The sequence below is a fragment of the Staurois parvus genome, unplaced genomic scaffold (genome assembly GCF_062004578.1).
Source record: "Staurois parvus isolate SC_StPar_1 unplaced genomic scaffold, SC_StPar_1.0 ptg000019l, whole genome shotgun sequence".
Taxonomy (NCBI): Eukaryota; Metazoa; Chordata; class Amphibia; order Anura; family Ranidae; genus Staurois; species Staurois parvus.
This window is the reverse complement of record NW_028317815.1, coordinates 15,351,089-15,370,432: the sequence shown is the minus strand read 5'-3', so window position 1 is coordinate 15,370,432 and position 19,344 is coordinate 15,351,089. Positions and strand designations below refer to the sequence as shown.

Below are 19,344 nucleotides of genomic sequence, written 5' to 3'. Positions count from 1 at the left end.
ATGTCACATAATGGCACAAGACTCATGGCAGACACAGAAGAGGAGAGGCAGACAGCGCCCATGGGGGAACCCAGAAGAGTAGGTTGGGGTCCACTGCTGTTCTGTGATCTCCACTGTAAACTGTCTCCCTGCTAAGCACGGACTTTCTGCAACTTAGGGTAAATGCTGTTCTGTGATCCCCACCTTAAACTGTCTCCTTGCTAAGCACTAACTTTATGCAAAACTCAGGATTATTAGCCCTATATCTTTTTGTCTGGTTATGGTGATTGATTCTCACCTCTATTACCTTTCTGTGATCAAAGAATTAATAATCTTTGATGACCCTGGCCTGTGTGTGCGACTGATCTGGTTTTGACCAACCTCCCCCCAAATTCATGTGCTTATTCATGCTCATTTGATCATCTCCCTATAAATGTAGAAATTTAGAACAGCTTATGTCACAGACGGGCGGGGGGGGGGTTCAGTCACAGACGGGGGCATTTTTCCTGCATGAATGCAGTTTTTGCTGGAGTGCAAAACAGCAGTTGAACACAGCCGGATAATTAAAGCAGGATAACTCAAGCAGCAGGAAGATACAACAAAGAACTCTACTGCATGCTGGATGGACTGCAAGCAAACTCCCTGGGAAACATCTCCTACAAGTCTGATTCCCCCTCCATGTACCTTTTAATATGCCCCCTCTACTCCTCCTTTTCATATTACTATCTACTGCTCTCATCACCTGCTGCTAATACTTTACTCACCTGCTGACCCAAACACCAAGACAGGAAGGCATGTGCACTCATATACATACTGCTTCCATCTTACTTTCCTCACCCTCCTTCTCCTAACCTCTGGGGATATCTCCCCAAACACTGGTCCTCATGTATCTCACCCCCACACCAACCCCCCTTCCTCCGGGCATAGCCGCAATTCACTCAATTTAATCTCAATCCCTATGCTCCTAAAAACCACCCTCCCTTTTTCATTTGCATGCTGGAATGCCCGCTCTGTCTGTAATAAGCTCACCTCTGTCCATGACCTTTTTGTTTCCCACTCCTTTAACCTACTAGCAATTACAGAAACCTGGCTTCAAGCATCAGATTCTGCTTCTCCTGCAGCACTTTCCTATGGAGGCCTTCTCTGGACTCACTCACCCAGTTCCAGTGGTTAGAAAGGAGGTAGAGTTGGTTTGCTTCCATCCCCACTGAGCACCTTTCAAGTCCTCCTTAACCCTCCCTCTCTATCCTTCTCTTCTTTCAAGACTCACTGCATTTAGCTATTTTCTCTCATTTCTCTGAGGATTGCAGTGATCTACCAGCCTCCTGGGCCGGTGACGCGCTTTCTAGATGACTTTTCTGCTTGGCTACCCTACTTTCTCTCCTCTGAAATACCCACTATCATTCTTGGAGATTTTAACATACCCATTAATGTGAACAACCCAGCTACAGGCCAACTCTTCAACCTAACCTCATCTTTTTCCTTAACACAATGGATACAGTCCTCCACTCACTCTGATGGGAATACATCAGACCTTGTTTTCTCCCATCTTTGCACTCCCTACAACGTCACAAACACCCTATTTCCTCTCTCTGATCACAATCTCATCACCTTTACAGTGTCCTCGTCTTCAAACACTTTTCCCTCCAAGCAGCAAACAATTATCCGCAGAAACCTTCACAACTTAAACCCGTCTCTTTTCCACTCTGCAGCTGACCGCCTCTATGACAGAATATCTCCCTTGTCCTGCCCTGACCTGGCTACTGCTGTCTACAACAGTTCACTTTCATCCACACTAGACTGACTTGCTTCTCTAACTACACAAAGTATCAGGCCCCGACCATTACAACCGTGTCAGACTGACAACACCAGAAATCTTAAGCGACATAGTCATGCACCTGAGCGATTGTGGTGTAAAACCAAATCTTAGCAAGCATTCACCCTATATAAATCTGCTTTCTTAACATACAATTCCTCCCTCCATGCTGCCAAACAAGCCTACTTTGTCACTCTTATTAATACCTTGTCATCCGGCCCTCGTCGTCTCTTCTCTACTTTTAACTCTCTGCTTTCTCCACCTCCACCCAGTAACTCACTGCTTACAAGATTGAAAATCATTTCAAAAACAAGATAAGTGACATATCAGATTGGATGTCACTCCACTTCCTCGAACTAAATCTTTCCAAAACGGAATTCATACTATTCCCTCCAGCCCATGCCCCCACCCCTGACTTCTCCATTGAGATCAATAAAACAACCATCAGTCCCCCCCCTCATGCCAGGGTACTAGGTGTAATCTTAGATTCCCATCTTTCCTTTCAGCCCCAAATCCAATCACTGTCCAAATCTTGTGGACTTCACCTCTGCAACATCTCCAAGTTATGCCCGAAACCACTAGTAGGTGGAGCAGTCTCACTTCCTGTCTCTAAATCTTTTTGTACCCTGAGGAAAAGCGAAGGTAAGGGAATGTTAGATAATGAGTTTATGTGAAATCTCCATAAACAGATGTAAATAATGTTATAATTATAAGTATATTTTAGTTAATGGTTTAAATACTGTATATTTCCATCTGAGTGTTTTGCAGCATCAAACTATTCCTAGCTTCCATACTGGTGTAAACGTATATAGTTTTCCACTATATAAGTTCTGGGGTTTTGTTACCCCCTCATCACATCTCACATGAGTTGTAAACAGCAGCCTTCTTTGAATCTAACAACCAGGCTGTGCCCAATATACATTTGCTAGGTACAATGACCAATTAGGGAGCATTATATTAGCCACAGTACAGAAAGTAGGGGGGGATATAATGCTTTGTCACCAAGCTGTGGGTCTCTTTTTGTGTTGGGACACCCAGTAGGCAGCATGACCAGACCTGAAGTTGAGAGGTAAACTAACTTCATACTTGTATTGTACATTGTATTGTAAATATGGTGTTGTGTGTAATTTGTAAATATCGTAGAAGTCAAGAGACTTAAATTGTACATTGTGTTGTAAATACTGCTTAGTGTGTAATTTGTATATATTATGTAATTCTATCAATAAATGTATATTGCAGATGGAACTGACTCTTTTGTTTAAGAACTCTCAGATCTAGCTGTGTATATGTAAATACTCCTACAGGAATTGGGGTTTATTCACAAATACATATAACCTAGGTAACGGGGGGGGGGGATCAGCTTTGCCATTATCAAAGCACTCACGGAATTAAATTATATAATCAAAGGTGTATCTTTATCCGTATCTCTGATACCATTCAGTGGTTTTAAATTTTGTTCAGTCTAGCAAACCATTCCCTAAACATTGGAACACAAGTGGGTCACCAATTAATTGGGATACATGGCCTTGCTACATTTGCCATAAGCATTCTGAGGGACTTGTGGTAATCTTTTCTGGATAAGGATGCGTGATGTAGAGGATATTGGGCTGGGGTAAAATCCAGAGAAAAGGAGGAGTGATAATATTGTAAAACTTTCTTCCAATAAGGTAATAAAAACTCACAGCTCCACCAAATGAATAGCATGGTGCCCTCTTCCCGGCCATATCTCTAACAAATATGTAAAGATGCAGTTAAGAATTGGTGTAAGATGAACTGGGCTCTGTACCATCTAGTTCTTACTTTATAACAGTTTTCCTGTATTGCTACATTCAAAGATCCTTTGTGAATGTATTAATTGATTGTATTCCAATTGTCATCTGAGAGAATAATTTGCAGTTCCTTTTCCCAAGCCCCAAGTGTCTAAGGTTGGGAGAGGGTCCCCTATCAGCATAGAAAAAATGAACAAGATTAGGTGGCGCTGAGGTGTGTTCCTGGTGTATAAGGACTCAAACAGTGCGAGAGGCCTAGCCTAAATTTGGCCCGAGTCTAAGGATTTCAGAAAGTGTTTAGGTTGCCTATACAACCAAAGAGGAAAGGACCCAGTGGAGGATATAGAGTCCACTTGTTCGTATCTGTAATAAAATAGTGCAGTATGCCAAATCCATGAAAGGTCAAGACTCGCTCAACTTTTAACCACTTACCTACTGGGCATTTTTACCCCCCTTCCTGCCCAGGCCAATTTTCAGCTTTCAGTGCTGTTGCACTTTTCATGCAACACTGACATTTTTATCATTTTTTTACACAAATAGAGCTTTCTTTTGGTGGTATTTAATCACCACCTTTTTTTTGCACTATAAATGAGAGAAACATGAAAAAGTTTTCTTTGTTGAATTTTGCATAGGAGCAAACAAAGATTCCTATCAAATAGCTCAGCAAAAAAAGTGGGTATCTGAATGCCTAAGTACGTAATTGCATCCAATTTCCAGATGAACAGAAAACTGTCGTGATGCTAACGACAGAAGGGAGATATTGAGCGCGTGAGACTTGGAATAGTTGATTTTCAAATTTAATAAATTACCAAATTGCTCTATAACTTTAAGCAAATACATATGATGCAGAAAGAAAGAGCAGGATATCATCCGCTGCCACATTAAATTCCTTATTGTCCAAAGTGAGACCTGTGTCAAGATTGGATCTCACTTTATTAAGAAAGGGCTCCAATGTCAGCACAAAGATTAAGGGGGTAAGGGGAATAGCTAACTTGTACATTTTTATCTGCAGCCCTCTCTTCTCTACATCCATTCAAAGTATGTTTAAAGCTTGTCTGAGGGTTCAGAAAAAAGAGAGCTCAGTGAGGAAAGCTCTGAGAGCTGATTGGAGGGAAGGGACACCTTCCCTTTACACAATACTTAGGAACAGAGCTGAGGCTGTCAATCACAGTTGGTGCCCTCCCTTATCACCATTTTTCTCTTGGTGCCAGGAAAACCTGTCAGAAATTATTCATAGTGATATCAGAGGAATAATACACCAGATAGAAATGACAAGACACTTAGTTCTTTTCATTGAATCAAGTGTACACTATAGAGGGATACGCTTTGTTCATATTTTGTGTCTGAGGTTTACAACCATTTTAACTGTACCTTTCCACATTATATATTTTAAATTACAGGCACATATGCTGCATATCTACTGTAGATTAAAAATTGAATCATTGCACCGGCAAACACAGTCGTGCTTTGCAAGTGCTGTTACACTAATTTTCTAGTATAAGGGCTCGTTCACACTAGGCTGTTTTGCCAACGCTTGCCAAACGCCCCTATAGCGTTTGGCAAGCGTTGGTCCGGCGTTTGCGGAGCGTTTTTAACGCTCCGCAAACGCTGCATGCGTGGTTTAGAGGAGGTTGCTAGGCGTTTGCCGAGCATTAATAACGCCCCACAAACGTCTATAATGCAGTTTGAGTGGTGTTACCGCTCTGCAAACGCCCCGCAACCGCGTCGCAACCGCACCGCAAACGCCGGCCGGGCGTTTGCGGAGCGGCACCATAGACGAGAATAGGAGGCTTCAAAACCTCCTGACTCGACCAGAGGCGTCTGTTTTGCCACGACTCAAACGCTCCCGTTAGAACAGCACCATGTGCTGTAAAGTGCAGAATTGGCAGAGGCGTTTGGGAAGCGGTAAAAACGCTTCTCAAACGCCTCTCTGCCGCCTGCACACAAGGCTAGTGTGAACGTAGCCTAAATGTAAAGCTTACTTTGAAAAGATAAGTCCAATGGGATGCAAGAAAAATAATATAAAGCATTTTTGCATATGATTGGATGAAGGAACTCAGCAGAGCTTCACCACATTTACTAAGCTTTGAGGAAAATGATTGCAACTGAACTTGCAAAGCGTGCAGTCTATTAACCTTTTGCAAATCCACCCCAATGTAAATTTTTTTACAAATGAGTATGTGTTTCCTATGTTCCTCAGCTGCAGCTAGTGCCTATAATAAAAAAAGACTCATTCAGAGGAAATGCTTTGAGAATGTTCGCTTTTGCCCCTTAGGGGTTCAAAAAAAGGAAAAAGTTTATTAGAAGAACAATGCAGTCTGAAGCTATAGAACAAAATGGATTTTGAAAAGGGAAATATGTTGAGATTTGCGGAAGATTACTTTTTACATGAAAATTGTTCAAAAGCTTTAGTGGGAAAAAGATATTGGCCATATTTTCCCTAGGTCTGAATGGGTTTTAGAATCAGGAGTTTGCATTGTGGTTACCTGTGCATTTCTGCAATGCATCTTAACACACTTCAGATCTGATAGGACATTGCAGTGTTACTTATTTTGAATGGAACTTTAACGCATTAAGGCAAAGTAGCTACAATGCACAACTGTCACAGAAGAAAGCCTATAGGTTTATCTATCTGCAGTATATTAATAATTCTTAATATATTTTAGCATAATAGAAAATTCCATCCAAAGCCAATTTTCTGTTCCGACTTAGTTATAGTAGGAAAAGAATAAAACCATTTTCAAGCTGTTATTATTGTCTGTGTCACCACTGGGGAGATTTCCCGCTGTTTTTTTCCTAGTGATCATTGTCCTGGATTGAAAGTAAGAAAGGAGCTCATATCTATAGCTGTAATGAAAACATGAATAAAAGGGAAACCTTCCAATGGGGACACATTTTTGGGCAACAAAATGCTAAGAAAGGATTTCCCTTACTTTGGAGAAATTCTCGCTTATATCTTGTTGATACACAAGAAAGGAAGTAAAGGGAAATATCCCAAAACCAGTACAGAAAGGCGGGAAAAAAACTGACAAGAGAAAATAAACTGTTTGTAAGAATTTAATGCTTTCACCCATAAAAGTCAATTACACCTTTTGTACTACAGAGGTCACCTACAGCATTGATATTATAAGTGACTACTATACTCTGATTCAGTTAACTCTGAACTCTATGGAGAAATATAAATGTTTCTTAAGCTATTTGTTCGCGTGAATACATATTCTATTAATGCGGCCACTAGAAATGCCAGGAGGGAGATTCTGCACTGGGTGGCCATGTGTGTGAGGTGCCTACATACTCCTAAACAAATTTGTATACATCTTTACATTGCTTCTCTTTTTCTGATCTGTGTCCACACCTGTGCAATAAGTTGTAATAGAGTTGAATAAAGTCAAGTAAAGAGCAGAACAGAAATCTGAAAATAAATGTCATTTTTTTTTTTAAAGTAATTTATTTTCTATTGGTGAATGCATGAAATTTCTATGAATAGTTTGTTTACTGTTATAGTTAAATTGGACCGTGACCATGTAGCAGACTGATGATGGCAAGAACTGCAACGAAGAAAAACCAGATCATTTGCACAGAAATGAATGAGTACCTGATGGATATGTTGGAGGTTGTGCTGGTCTGTCTCCTGAAAAGTAATGAACTGCGTTGTTAATAAATGACATAAAAAAATTCTAAAAATTAAAAAAATAAAAATTAGGAATAAGCTTTATTATGAGAACAAGAACGCATGACGAAAGAACATCCCAAACTCCCGCCAGGGCTTACTCTGAATGTATAATTGTATGTGTTGTAAAACTTACAGTACATTTTGTGGTGTTATTGTATAATTGTACAATCTTGTATATTTTGCAGTGTGATATAACTTAAGGGATGTTGGTGCATGACTGTGTAGACCTACCAAGATTTTTAGATGGTAGAATCTGAATGATGTCACAGCGGTAGTAAGAAAATTTAAAATTTCTAACTACAGGTAACTTTATAGAAAAGGTTACCTGTAGGTATGGGTAACATCTCTAAAATGTGAAAGCATTAAATCCCTACAACCAATGTGTTCCCTTCTTAGTTCTATTGGACCCTAGGCATGTAGAAGAATGAAGAAAGATTAATTCTCCAAGTCCAATGCCAAAAAACACTTTTTTTGCCCATAAATACATACCTCCTGGAGGTGGTGATTGTGGTGGTTTCACTGTATCATAGTAGCCTGAAAAAGAAATAAATTACTCTTTTTAAAACAATGTAAAAGGAGTCTATTTGGTAAAAAAAAAAATCACAATGCAATTCACCATCTCAGTTTGCGTTTTCATTCATTCTGTGCCAATTTGGAAATTATTAATTTTCTTAAGTTCATTTTCTCTTATGTATGAATGTTTTTTTATTATGGGCAGAAGTACTATACCATACTGTGGCCGCTAGATAGAGCTGAGGAACACAGGCAATTCACATTGCTTTTTAAGAAGAGATACAATGTTACAATTGTATGGAATGCGAGAAGAAATGAGCAAACAAATGTTACTGAAGTTGCTAATGTCCTTTTGCGTCACCTGAAATTTTTACATTGGCTTTTTTTGCAAAAACATTTGCTTTTTCTATGCTCCTCAGCTGTATCTACTGACAATAATACATTGATTTACTAGTGCTCTTAACAAAAGACTATTAAGTCAAAAGAAAGAATAGTTAAAGAACATTTGCTTTAGCCCCTATTGTGTTTTAAAAAAGAAAACATTATTAGTAGAAAAAGAAAGTCTGCCGAGAAAGAATTAAAAACTTCTGGATTTTGACAAGAAGGCAAAGTTGAGATGTTGATGGTTGTGCTGGTGTTTCTCCTAAAAGTAATAAACTGCTTTGTTAATAAATGACATAAAAGTTTATAAACATGAAAAAAAAAAAAAGGAATAAGCTTTACTAGAAGAACAATAAAGCATGACGATAGAACATCCCAAACTCCCGCCTTTTGACAATGAATCTTTGGAGTTGAGTTTTACTTAAAGTGGTATATATCTGGGATGTCTGAGTAAAGCCTTTGTATGAAGATGTAGGCTAGATTTATTCCAATTTTGTTCAACTAAAAACAGCGCAAAACACACCAGAAAAACAATCTGTAAAATACCCAACCTATAAGTAATATTAATACAAAATATTACAATTTATATATAAGTGTAAACAAACAAAATAATTTGTGGCACATACAAAAAACAAAAAAAGTCCAGTGACATTTCCAAAAAAATTCCCCTGATAAAAAAACAAACTTATATTTTCATAAATTTCTTCAGTGCCAATAATATTCCTTCCACCATCCACCAGTGCAAAACACACATGAATCGCACTCACCAGATGTTTGGTGAGTATAACGCCTTTCAGGATTATTAAGGGCTCCTGGACCCCCTTTTTAACCTCCAAATATTGCCTCCTCTAGAACATAGAAAACTCCTCCGATTACTCCCCTCACCGACTCCACCAAAATTCAGGAAGAAGAAAAACCAAATAGCGTGATACCGTTATGACTTTCAATCTATATAAACTTTAAACCAGACCACTCACATTTTAAAAGATATTAACCAGCATTTTATTGATGTGAAAACGATTTTCCATAGGTCTTGTAGTAAGACCCCACAGCCAGGTAACAAAGCAGGATGACAGACCTCAGAAACAGCTTCCTCCACTAGGCAAGATGGCCCCTGGAACGCAGGGCTCGGCGTGCGTTCCACTTCACCGGAAATTACATCGGACGCCGTGACGGCAAGCCGGAAATACGTCAACGCGTTTCGCCCCGCTCACAGGGCGTTCTCAAGCAGCTCAAGTTTTGCGCTGTTTTTAGTTGAAAATTTTTTTTTCGGGTTTTATACCTATGCACAGCAGCATCACACGTGGATAAGTGTGTGGGGAAAGAGGTCCTGGGCGCTGAGGTCTTTTTTATAGATTTATTCCAATGCCCAAATGTGGTTTAAGGCTGCAGAAAGCTTGTTCATTTCAAAAACATCTGCAATATGTAGCAAAGAATACAAAATTGCTGATCGAACGTTTAAGGTACACGCTATTTCTAGGCTGTGTACCCGTCAGGACCCCACCACTTGACCAGCCTGCAAGATAATTTGACTTTAAATTTTAAATTTCTTTAACAATGAATGTAAAATGGTGAAGGCTGAGGGTAGCCAGGGCTTACTGTGAATGTATAATTGTATGTGTTGTAAAACTTACAGTACATTTTGTGGTGTTATTGTATAATTGTACAATCTTGTATATTTTGAAGTGTGCTATAACATAAAGGATGTTGGTGCATGACTGTGTAGACCCATTTTTAGGTGGTAGAATCTGAATTATGTCACAGCGTTAGTAAGATGATTAAAATTTCTAACTACAGGTAACCTTATAGAAAAGGTTACTTGTAGGTATGGGTAACATCTCCTAAATGTGAAAGCATTAAATCCCTACAAACAATGTGTTGCCTTCTTAGTTCTACTGGACCCTAGGCATGTAGAAGAATGAAGAAAGTTTAACTCTCCAAGTCCAATGCCAAAAAACACTTTTTTTGCCCATAAATACATACCTCCTGGAGGTGGTGGTTGTGGTGGTTTCGTTGTATGATCGACTTCTGCAAAAAAAAAAAAATACTCTTTTTTTAAACAACGTAAAAGGAGTCTATTTGGTAGAAAAAAAAAATAACAATGCAATTCACCATCTCAGTTTGCGTTTTCATTCATTCTGTGCCAATTTGGAAATTATTAATTTTCTTAAGTTCATTTTCAATTCTGTATGATTGTTCTTTTATTATGGGCAGAAGTACTATACCATACTGTGGCCACTAGATAGAGCTGAGGAACACAGGAAATACGCATTGCTTTTTTAAGAAGAGATACAATGTTACAATTGTACGGAATGCGAGAAGAAATTAGCAAACAAATGTCACTGAAGTTGCTAATGTCCTTTTGCGTCACCTGAAATTCTTACATTGGCTTTTTTTGCAACAACATGTTTTTTCTCTGCTCCCCAGCTGTATCTACTGACAATAATACATTGATTTACTAGTGCCCTTAACAAAAGACTATTCAGAAGAAAGAATAGTTAAAAAACATTTGATTTAGCCCCTATTGTGTTAAAAAAAAGAAAAACATTATTAGAAGAAAAAAAGTCTGCAGATAAACAATTAAAAACTTCTGGATTTTGACAAGAAGGCAAAGTTGAGATGTTGATGGTTGTGCTGGTGTTTCTCCTATAAGTAATAAACTGCTTTGTTAATAAATGACATAAAAGTTTCTAAAAATGAAAAAAAAAAAAGAATAAGCTTTGCTAGAAGAACAAGAAAGCATGAAGATAGAACATCCCAAACTCCCGCCATTTGACAATGAATCTTTGGAGTTGAGTTTTACTTAAAGTTGTATATATCTGGGATGTCTGAGTAAAGCCTTTGTATGAAGATGTTGGCTAGATTTATTTCAATGCCCAAATGTGGTTTAAGGCTGAAGAAAGCTTGTTCACTTCAAAAACATCTGCAATATGTAGCAAAGAATACAAAATTGCTGATCGAACGTTTAAGGTACACGCTATTTCTAGGTTGTGTACCCGTCAGGACCCTACCACTTGATCAGCCTGCAAGATAATTGGACTTTAAATTTTAAATTTCTTTAACAATGAATGTAAAATGGTGAAGGCTGAGGGTAGCCAGGGCTTACTGTGAATGTATAATTGTATGTGTTGTAAAACTTACAGTACATTTTGTGGTGTTATTGTATAATTGTACAATCTTGTATATTTTGAAGTGTGATATAACATAAAGGATGTTGGTGCATGACTGTGTAGACCCACCATGATTTTTAATTGGTAGAATCTGAATTATGTCACAGCGTCAGTAAGATGATTTAAAATTTCTAACTACAGGTAACCTTATAGAAAAAGTTACTTGTAGGTATGGGTAACATCTCCTAAATGTGAAAGCATTAAATCCCTACAAACAATGTATTGCCTTTTTAGTTCTATTGGATCCTAGGCATGTAGAAGAATGAAGAAAGTTGAACTCTCCAAGTCCAATGCCAAAAAACACTTTTTTTGCCCATAAATACATACCTCCTGGAGGTTGTGGTTGTTGTGGTTTCGGTGTATCATCGACTTCTGAAAAAAAAAAAATTACTCTTTTTTTAAACAACGTAAAAGGAGTCTATTTGGTAAAAAAAAATATCACAATGCAATTCACCATCTCAGTTTGCGTTTTCATTCATTCTGTGCCAATTTGGAAATTATTAATTTTCTTAAGTTTATTTTCAATTCTGTATGACTGTTCTTTTATTATGGGCAGAAGTACTATACCATACTGTGGCCACTAGATAGAGCTGAGGAACACAGGAATTACGCATTGTTTTTTTAAGAAGAGATACAATGTTACAATTGTACGGAATGCGAGAAGAAATGAGCAAACAAATGTCACTGAAGTTGCTAATGTCCTTTTGCGTCACCTGAAATTCTTACATTGGCTTTTTTTGCAACAACATGTTTTTTCTATGCTCCCCAGCTGTATCTACTGACAATAATACATTGATTTACTAGTGCCCTTAACAAAAGACTATTCAGAAGAAAGAATAGTTAAAAAACATTTGTTTTAGCCCCTATTGTGTTAAAAAAAAGAAAAACATTATTAGAAGAAAAAAAGTCTGCAGATAAAGAATTAAAAACTTCTGGATTTTGACAAGAAGGCAAAGTTGAGATGTTGATTGTTGTTCTTGTGTTTCTCCTAAAAGTAATAAACTGCTTTGTTAATAAATGACATAAAAGTTTCTAAAAATGAAAAAAAAAAAAGAATAAGCTTTGCTAGAAGAACAAGAAAGCATGAAGATAGAACATCCCAAACTCCCGCCATTTGACAATGAATCTTTGGAGTTGAGTTTTACTTAAAGTTGTATATGTCTGGGATGTCTGAGTAAAGCCTTTGTATGAAGATGTTGGCTAGATTTATTTCAATGCCCAAATGTGGTTTAAGGCTGAAGAAAGCTTGTTCACTTCAAAAACATCTGCAATATGTAGCAAAGAATACAAAATTGCTGATCGAACGTTTAAGGTACACGCTATTTCTAGGTTGTGTACCCGTCAGGACCCTACCACTTGATCAGCCTGCAAGATAATTGGACTTTAAATTTTAAATTTCTTTAACAATGAATGTAAAATGGTGAAGGCTGAGGGTAGCCAGGGCTTACTGTGAATGTATAATTGTATGTGTTGTAAAACTTACAGTACATTTTGTGGTGTTATTGTATAATTGTACAATCTTGTATATTTTGAAGTGTGATATAACATAAAGGATGTTGGTGCATGACTGTGTAGACCCACCATGATTTTTAATTGGTAGAATCTGAATTATGTCACAGCGTCAGTAAGATGATTTAAAATTTCTAACTACAGGTAACCTTATAGAAAAAGTTACTTGTAGGTATGGGTAACATCTCCTAAATGTGAAAGCATTAAATCCCTACAAACAATGTATTGCCTTTTTAGTTCTATTGGATCCTAGGCATGTAGAAGAATGAAGAAAGTTTAACTCTCCAAGTCCAATGCCAAAAAACAATTTTTTTGCCCATAAATACATACCTCCTGGAGGTGGTGGTTGTGGTGGTTTCGTTGTATGATCGACTTCTGCAAAAAAAAAAAATTACTCTTTTTTTAAACAACGTAAAAGGAGTCTATTTGGTAAAAAAAAAATCACAATGCAATTCACCATCTCAGTTTGCGTTTTCATTCATTCTGTGCCAATTTGGAAATTATTAATTTTCTTAAGTTTATTTCCAATTCTGTATGACTGTTCTTTTATTATGGGCAGAAGTACTATACCATACTGTGGCCACTAGATAGAGCTGAGGAACACAGGAAATACGCATTGCTTTTTTAAGAAGAGATACAATGTTACAATTGTACGGAATGCGAGAAGAAATGAGCAAACAAATGTCACTGAAGTTGCTAATGTCCTTTTGCGTCACCTGAAATTCTTACATTGGCTTTTTTTGCAAAAACATGTTTTTTCTATGCTCCCCAGCTGTATCTACTGACAATAATACATTGATTTACTAGTGCCCTTAACAAAAGACTATTCAGAAGAAAGAATAGTTAAAAAACATTTGATTTAGCCCCTATTGTGTTAAAAAAAAGAAAAACATTATTAGAAGAAAAAAAGTCTGCAGATAAACAATTAAAAACTTCTGGATTTTGACAAGAAGGCAAAGTTGAGATGTTGATGGTTGTGCTGGTGTTTCTCCTATAAGTAATAAACTGCTTTGTTAATAAATGACATAAAAGTTTCTAAAAATGAAAAAAAAAAAGAATAAGCTTTGCTAGAAGAACAAGAAAGCATGAAGATAGAACATCCCAAACTCCCGCCATTTGACAATGAATCTTTGGAGTTGAGTTTTACTTAAAGTTGTATATATCTGGGATGTCTGAGTAAAGCCTTTGTATGAAGATGTTGGCTAGATTTATTTCAATGCCCAAATGTGGTTTAAGGCTGAAGAAAGCTTGTTCACTTCAAAAACATCTGCAATATGTAGCAAAGAATACAAAATTGCTGATCGAACGTTTAAGGTACACGCTATTTCTAGGTTGTGTACCCGTCAGGACACTACCACTTGATCAGCCTGCAAGATAATTGGACTTTAAATTTTAAATTTCTTTAACAATGAATGTAAAATGGTGAAGGCTGAGGGTAGCCAGGGCTTACTGTGAATGTATAATTGTATGTGTTGTAAAACTTACAGTACATTTTGTGGTGTTATTGTATAATTGTACAATCTTGTATATTTTGAAGTGTGATATAACATAAAGGATGTTGGTGCATGACTGTGTAGACCCACCATGATTTTTAATTGGTAGAATCTGAATTATGTCACAGCGTCAGTAAGATGATTTAAAATTTCTAACTACAGGTAACCTTATAGAAAAAGTTACTTGTAGGTATGGGTAACATCTCCTAAATGTGAAAGCATTAAATCCCTACAAACAATGTATTGCCTTTTTAGTTCTATTGGATCCTAGGCATGTAGAAGAATGAAGAAAGTTTAACTCTCCAAGTCCAATGCCAAAAAACAATTTTTTTGCCCAAAAATACATACCTCCTGGAGGTGGTGGTTGTGGTGGTTTCGTTGTATGATCGAATTCTGCAAAAAAAAAAAATTACTCTTTTTTTAAACAACGTAAAAGGAGTCTATTTGGTAAAAAAAAAATCACAATGCAATTGACCATCTCAGTTTGCGTTTTCATTCATTCTGTGCCAATTTGGAAATTATTAATTTTCTTAAGTTTATTTTCAATTCTGTATGACTGTTCTTTTATTATGGGCAGAAGTACTATACCATACTGTGGCCACTAGATAGAGCTGAGGAACACAGGAAATACGCATTGTTTTTTTAAGAAGAGATACAATGTTACAATTGTACGGAATGCGAGAAGAAATGAGCAAACAAATGTCACTGAAGTTGCTAATGTCCTTTTGCGTCACCTGAAATTCTTACATTGGCTTTTTTTGCAAAAACATGTTTTTTCTATGCTCACCAGCTGTATCTACTGGCAATAATACATTGATTTACTAGTGCCCTTAACAAAAGACTATTCCGAAGAAAGAATAGTTAAAAAACATTTGTTTTAGCCCCTATTGTGTTAAAAATAAGAAAAACATTATTAGAAGAAAAAAAGTCTGCAGATAAAGAATTAAAAACTTCTGGATTTTGACAAGAAGGCAAAGTTGAGATGTTGATGGTTGTGCTGGTGTTTCTCCTAAAAGTAACAAACTGCTTTGTTAATAAATGACATAAAAGTTTCTAAAAATGAGGAAAAAAAAAGGAATAAGCTTTGCTAGAAGAACAAGAAAGCATGAAGATAGAACATCCCAAACTCCCGCCTTTTGACAATGAATCTTTGGAGTTGAGTTTTACTTAAAGTTGTATATGTCTGGGATGTCTGAGTAAAGCCTTTGTATGAAGATGTTGGCTAGATTTATTTCAATGCCCAAATGTGGTTTAAGGCTGAAGAAAGCTTGTTCACTTCAAAAACATCTGCAATATGTAGCAAAGAATACAAAATTGCTGATCGAACGTTTAAGGTACACGCTATTTCTAGGTTGTGTACCCGTCAGGACCCTACCACTTGATCAGCCTGCAAGATAATTGGACTTTAAATTTTAAATTTCTTTAACAATGAATGTAAAATGGTGAAGGCTGAGGGTAGCCAGGGCTTACTGTGAATGTATAATTGTATGTGTTGTAAAACTTACAGTACATTTTGTGGTGTTATTGTATAATTGTACAATCTTGTATATTTTGAAGTGTGATATAACATAAAGGATGTTGGTGCATGACTGTGTAGACCCACCATGATTTTTAATTGGTAGAATCTGAATTATGTCACAGCGTCAGTAAGATGATTTAAAATTTCTAACTACAGGTAACCTTATAGAAAAAGTTACTTGTAGGTATGGGTAACATCTCCTAAATGTGAAAGCATTAAATCCCTACAAACAATGTATTGCCTTTTTAGTTCTATTGGATCCTAGGCATGTAGAAGAATGAAGAAAGTTGAACTCTCCAAGTCCAATGCCAAAAAACACTTTTTTTGCCCATAAATACATACCTCCTGGAGGTTGTGGTTGTTGTGGTTTCGGTGTATCATCGACTTCTGAAAAAAAAAAATTACTCTTTTTTTAAACAACGTAAAAGGAGTCTATTTGGTAAAAAAAAATATCACAATGCAATTCACCATCTCAGTTTGCGTTTTCATTCATTCTGTGCCAATTTGGAAATTATTAATTTTCTTAAGTTTATTTTCAATTCTGTATGACTGTTCTTTTATTATGGGCAGAAGTACTATACCATACTGTGGCCACTAGATAGAGCTGAGGAACACAGGAAATACGCATTGTTTTTTTAAGAAGAGATACAATGTTACAATTGTACGGAATGCGAGAAGAAATGAGCAAACAAATGTCACTGAAGTTGCTAATGTCCTTTTGCGTCACCTGAAATTCTTACATTGGCTTTTTTTGCAAAAACATGTTTTTTCTATGCTCACCAGCTGTATCTACTGGCAATAATACATTGATTTACTAGTGCCCTTAACAAAAGACTATTCCGAAGAAAGAATAGTTAAAAAACATTTGTTTTAGCCCCTATTGTGTTAAAAATAAGAAAAACATTATTAGAAGAAAAAAAGTCTGCAGATAAAGAATTAAAAACTTCTGGATTTTGACAAGAAGGCAAAGTTGAGATGTTGATGGTTGTGCTGGTGTTTCTCCTAAAAGTAACAAACTGCTTTGTTAATAAATGACATAAAAGTTTCTAAAAATGAGGAAAAAAAAAGGAATAAGCTTTGCTAGAAGAACAAGAAAGCATGAAGATAGAACATCCCAAACTCCCGCCTTTTGACAATGAATCTTTGGAGTTGAGTTTTACTTAAAGTTGCATATATCTGGGATATCTGAGTAAAGCCTTTGTATGAAGATGTTGGCTAGATTTATTTCAATGCCCAAATGTGGTTTAAGGCTGAAGAAAGCTTGTTCACTTCAAAAACATCTGCAATATGTAGCAAAGAATACAAAATTGCTGATCGAACGTTTAAGGTACACGCTATTTCTAGGTTGTGTACCCGTCAGGACCCTACCACTTGATCAGCCTGCAAGATAATTGGACTTTAAATTTTAAATTTCTTTAACAATGAATGTAAAATGGTGAAGGCTGAGAGTAGCCAGGGCTTACTGTGAATGTATAATTATATGTGTTGTAAAACATACAGTACATTTTGTGGTGTTATTGTATAATTGTACAATCTTGTATATTTTGAAGTGTGATATAACATAAAGGATGTTGGTGCATGACTGTGTAGACCCACCATGATTTTTAATTGGTAGAATCTGAATTATGTCACAGCGTCAGTAAGATGATTTAAAATTTCTAACTACAGGTAACCTTATAGAAAAAGTTACTTGTAGGTATGGGTAACATCTCCTAAATGTGAAAGCATTAAATCCCTACAAACAATGTATTGCCTTTTTAGTTCTATTGGATCCTAGGCATGTAGAAGAATGAAGAAAGTTTAACTCTCCAAGTCCAATGCCAAAAAACACTTTTTTGCCCATAAATACATACCTCCTGGAGGTGGTGGTTGTGGTGGTTTCGTTGTATGATCGACTTCTGGAAAAAAAAAAATTACTCTTTTTTTAAACAACGTAAAAGGAGTCTATTTGTTAAAAAAAAAACACAATGCAATTCACCATCTCAGTTTGCGTTTTCATTCATTCTGTGCCAATTTGGAAATTATTAATTTTCTTAAGTTCATTTTCAATTCTGTATGACTGTTCTTTTATTATGGGCAGAAGTACTATACCATACTGTGGCCACTAGATAGAGCTGAGGAACACAGGAAATACGCATTGCTTTTTTAAGAAGAGATACAATGTTACAATTGTACGGAATGCGAGAAGAAATGAGCAAACAAATGTCACTGAAGTTGCTAATGTCCTTTTGCGTCACCTGAAATTCTTACATTGGCTTTTTTTGCAAAAACATGTTTTTTCTATGCTCCCCAGCTGTATCTACTGACAATAATACATTGATTTACTAGTGCCCTTAACAAAAGACTATTCAGAAGAAAGAATAATTAAAAAACATTTGATTTAGCCCCTATTGTGTTAAAAAAAAGAAAAACATTATTAGAAGAAAAAAAGTCTGCAGATAAACAATTAAAAACTTCTGGATTTTGACAAGAAGGCAAAGTTGAGATGTTGATGGTTGTGCTGGTGTTTCTCCTAAAAGTAATAAACTGCTTTGTTAATAAATGACATAAAAGTTTCTAAAAATGAAAAAAAAAAAAAGAATAAGCTTTGCTAGAAGAACAAGAAAGCATGAAGATAGAACATCCCAAACTCCCGCCTTTTGACAATAAATCTTTGGAGTTGAGTTTTACTTAAAGTTGTATATATCTGGGATGTCTGAGTAAAGCCTTTGTATGAAGATGTTGGCTAGATTTATTTCAATGCATAAATGTGGTTTAAGGCTGAAGAAAGCTTGTTCACTTCAAAAACATCTGCAATATGTAGCAAAGAATACAAAATTGCTGATCGAACGTTTAAGGTACACGCTATTTCTAGGTTGTGTACCCGTCAGGACCCTACCACTTGATCAGCCGGCAAGATAATTGGACTTTAAATTTTAAATTTCTTTAACAATGAATGTAAAATGGTGAAGGCTGAGGGTAGCCAGGGCTTACTGTGAATGTATAATTGTATGTGTTGTAAAACTTACAGTACATTTTGTGGTGTTATTGTATAATTGTACAATCTTGTATATTTTGAAGTGTGATATAACATAAAGGATGTTGGTGCATGACTGTGTAGACCCACCATGATTTTTAATTGGTAGAATCTGAATTATGTCACAGCGTCAGTAAGATGATTTAAAATTTCTAACTACAGGTAACCTTATAGAAAAAGTTACTTGTAGGTATGGGTAACGTCTCCTAAATGTGAAAGCATTAAATCCCTACAAACAATGTATTGCCTTTTTAGTTCTATTGGATCCTAGGCATGTAGAAGAATGAAGAAAGTTTAACTCTCCAAGTCCAATGCCAAAAAACACTTTTTTTGCCCATAAATACATACCTCCTGGAGGTTGTGGTTTCGGTGTATCATCGACTTCTGGAAAAAAAAAAATTACTCTTTTTTTAAACAACATAAAAGGAGTCTATTTGGTAATAAAAAAAATCACAATGCAATTCACCATCTCAGTTTGCGTTTTCATTCATTCTGTGCCAATTTGG

The 19,344-nt window shown here is 36.4% G+C and overlaps 1 protein-coding gene across 1 annotated transcript in view; it reads right to left on the bottom strand.

Annotated features, from left to right (window-relative positions):
• LOC149472900 (mucin-19-like) overlaps positions 1-9,772 on the bottom strand; it is a 69,702-nt gene extending 59,930 nt beyond the window's left edge. The window contains exons 1-3 of the mRNA XM_089686679.1: positions 9,766-9,772; positions 7,727-7,771; positions 7,160-7,195 (exon numbers count right to left, since the gene is read on the bottom strand). Of these exons, the coding sequence (XP_089542805.1) occupies positions 7,160-7,195; positions 7,727-7,771; positions 9,766-9,772 (88 nt within the window). The remainder of the gene's footprint in view (positions 1-7,159; positions 7,196-7,726; positions 7,772-9,765) is intronic.
• Between the last annotated feature and the right edge of the window lie 9,572 nt (positions 9,773-19,344).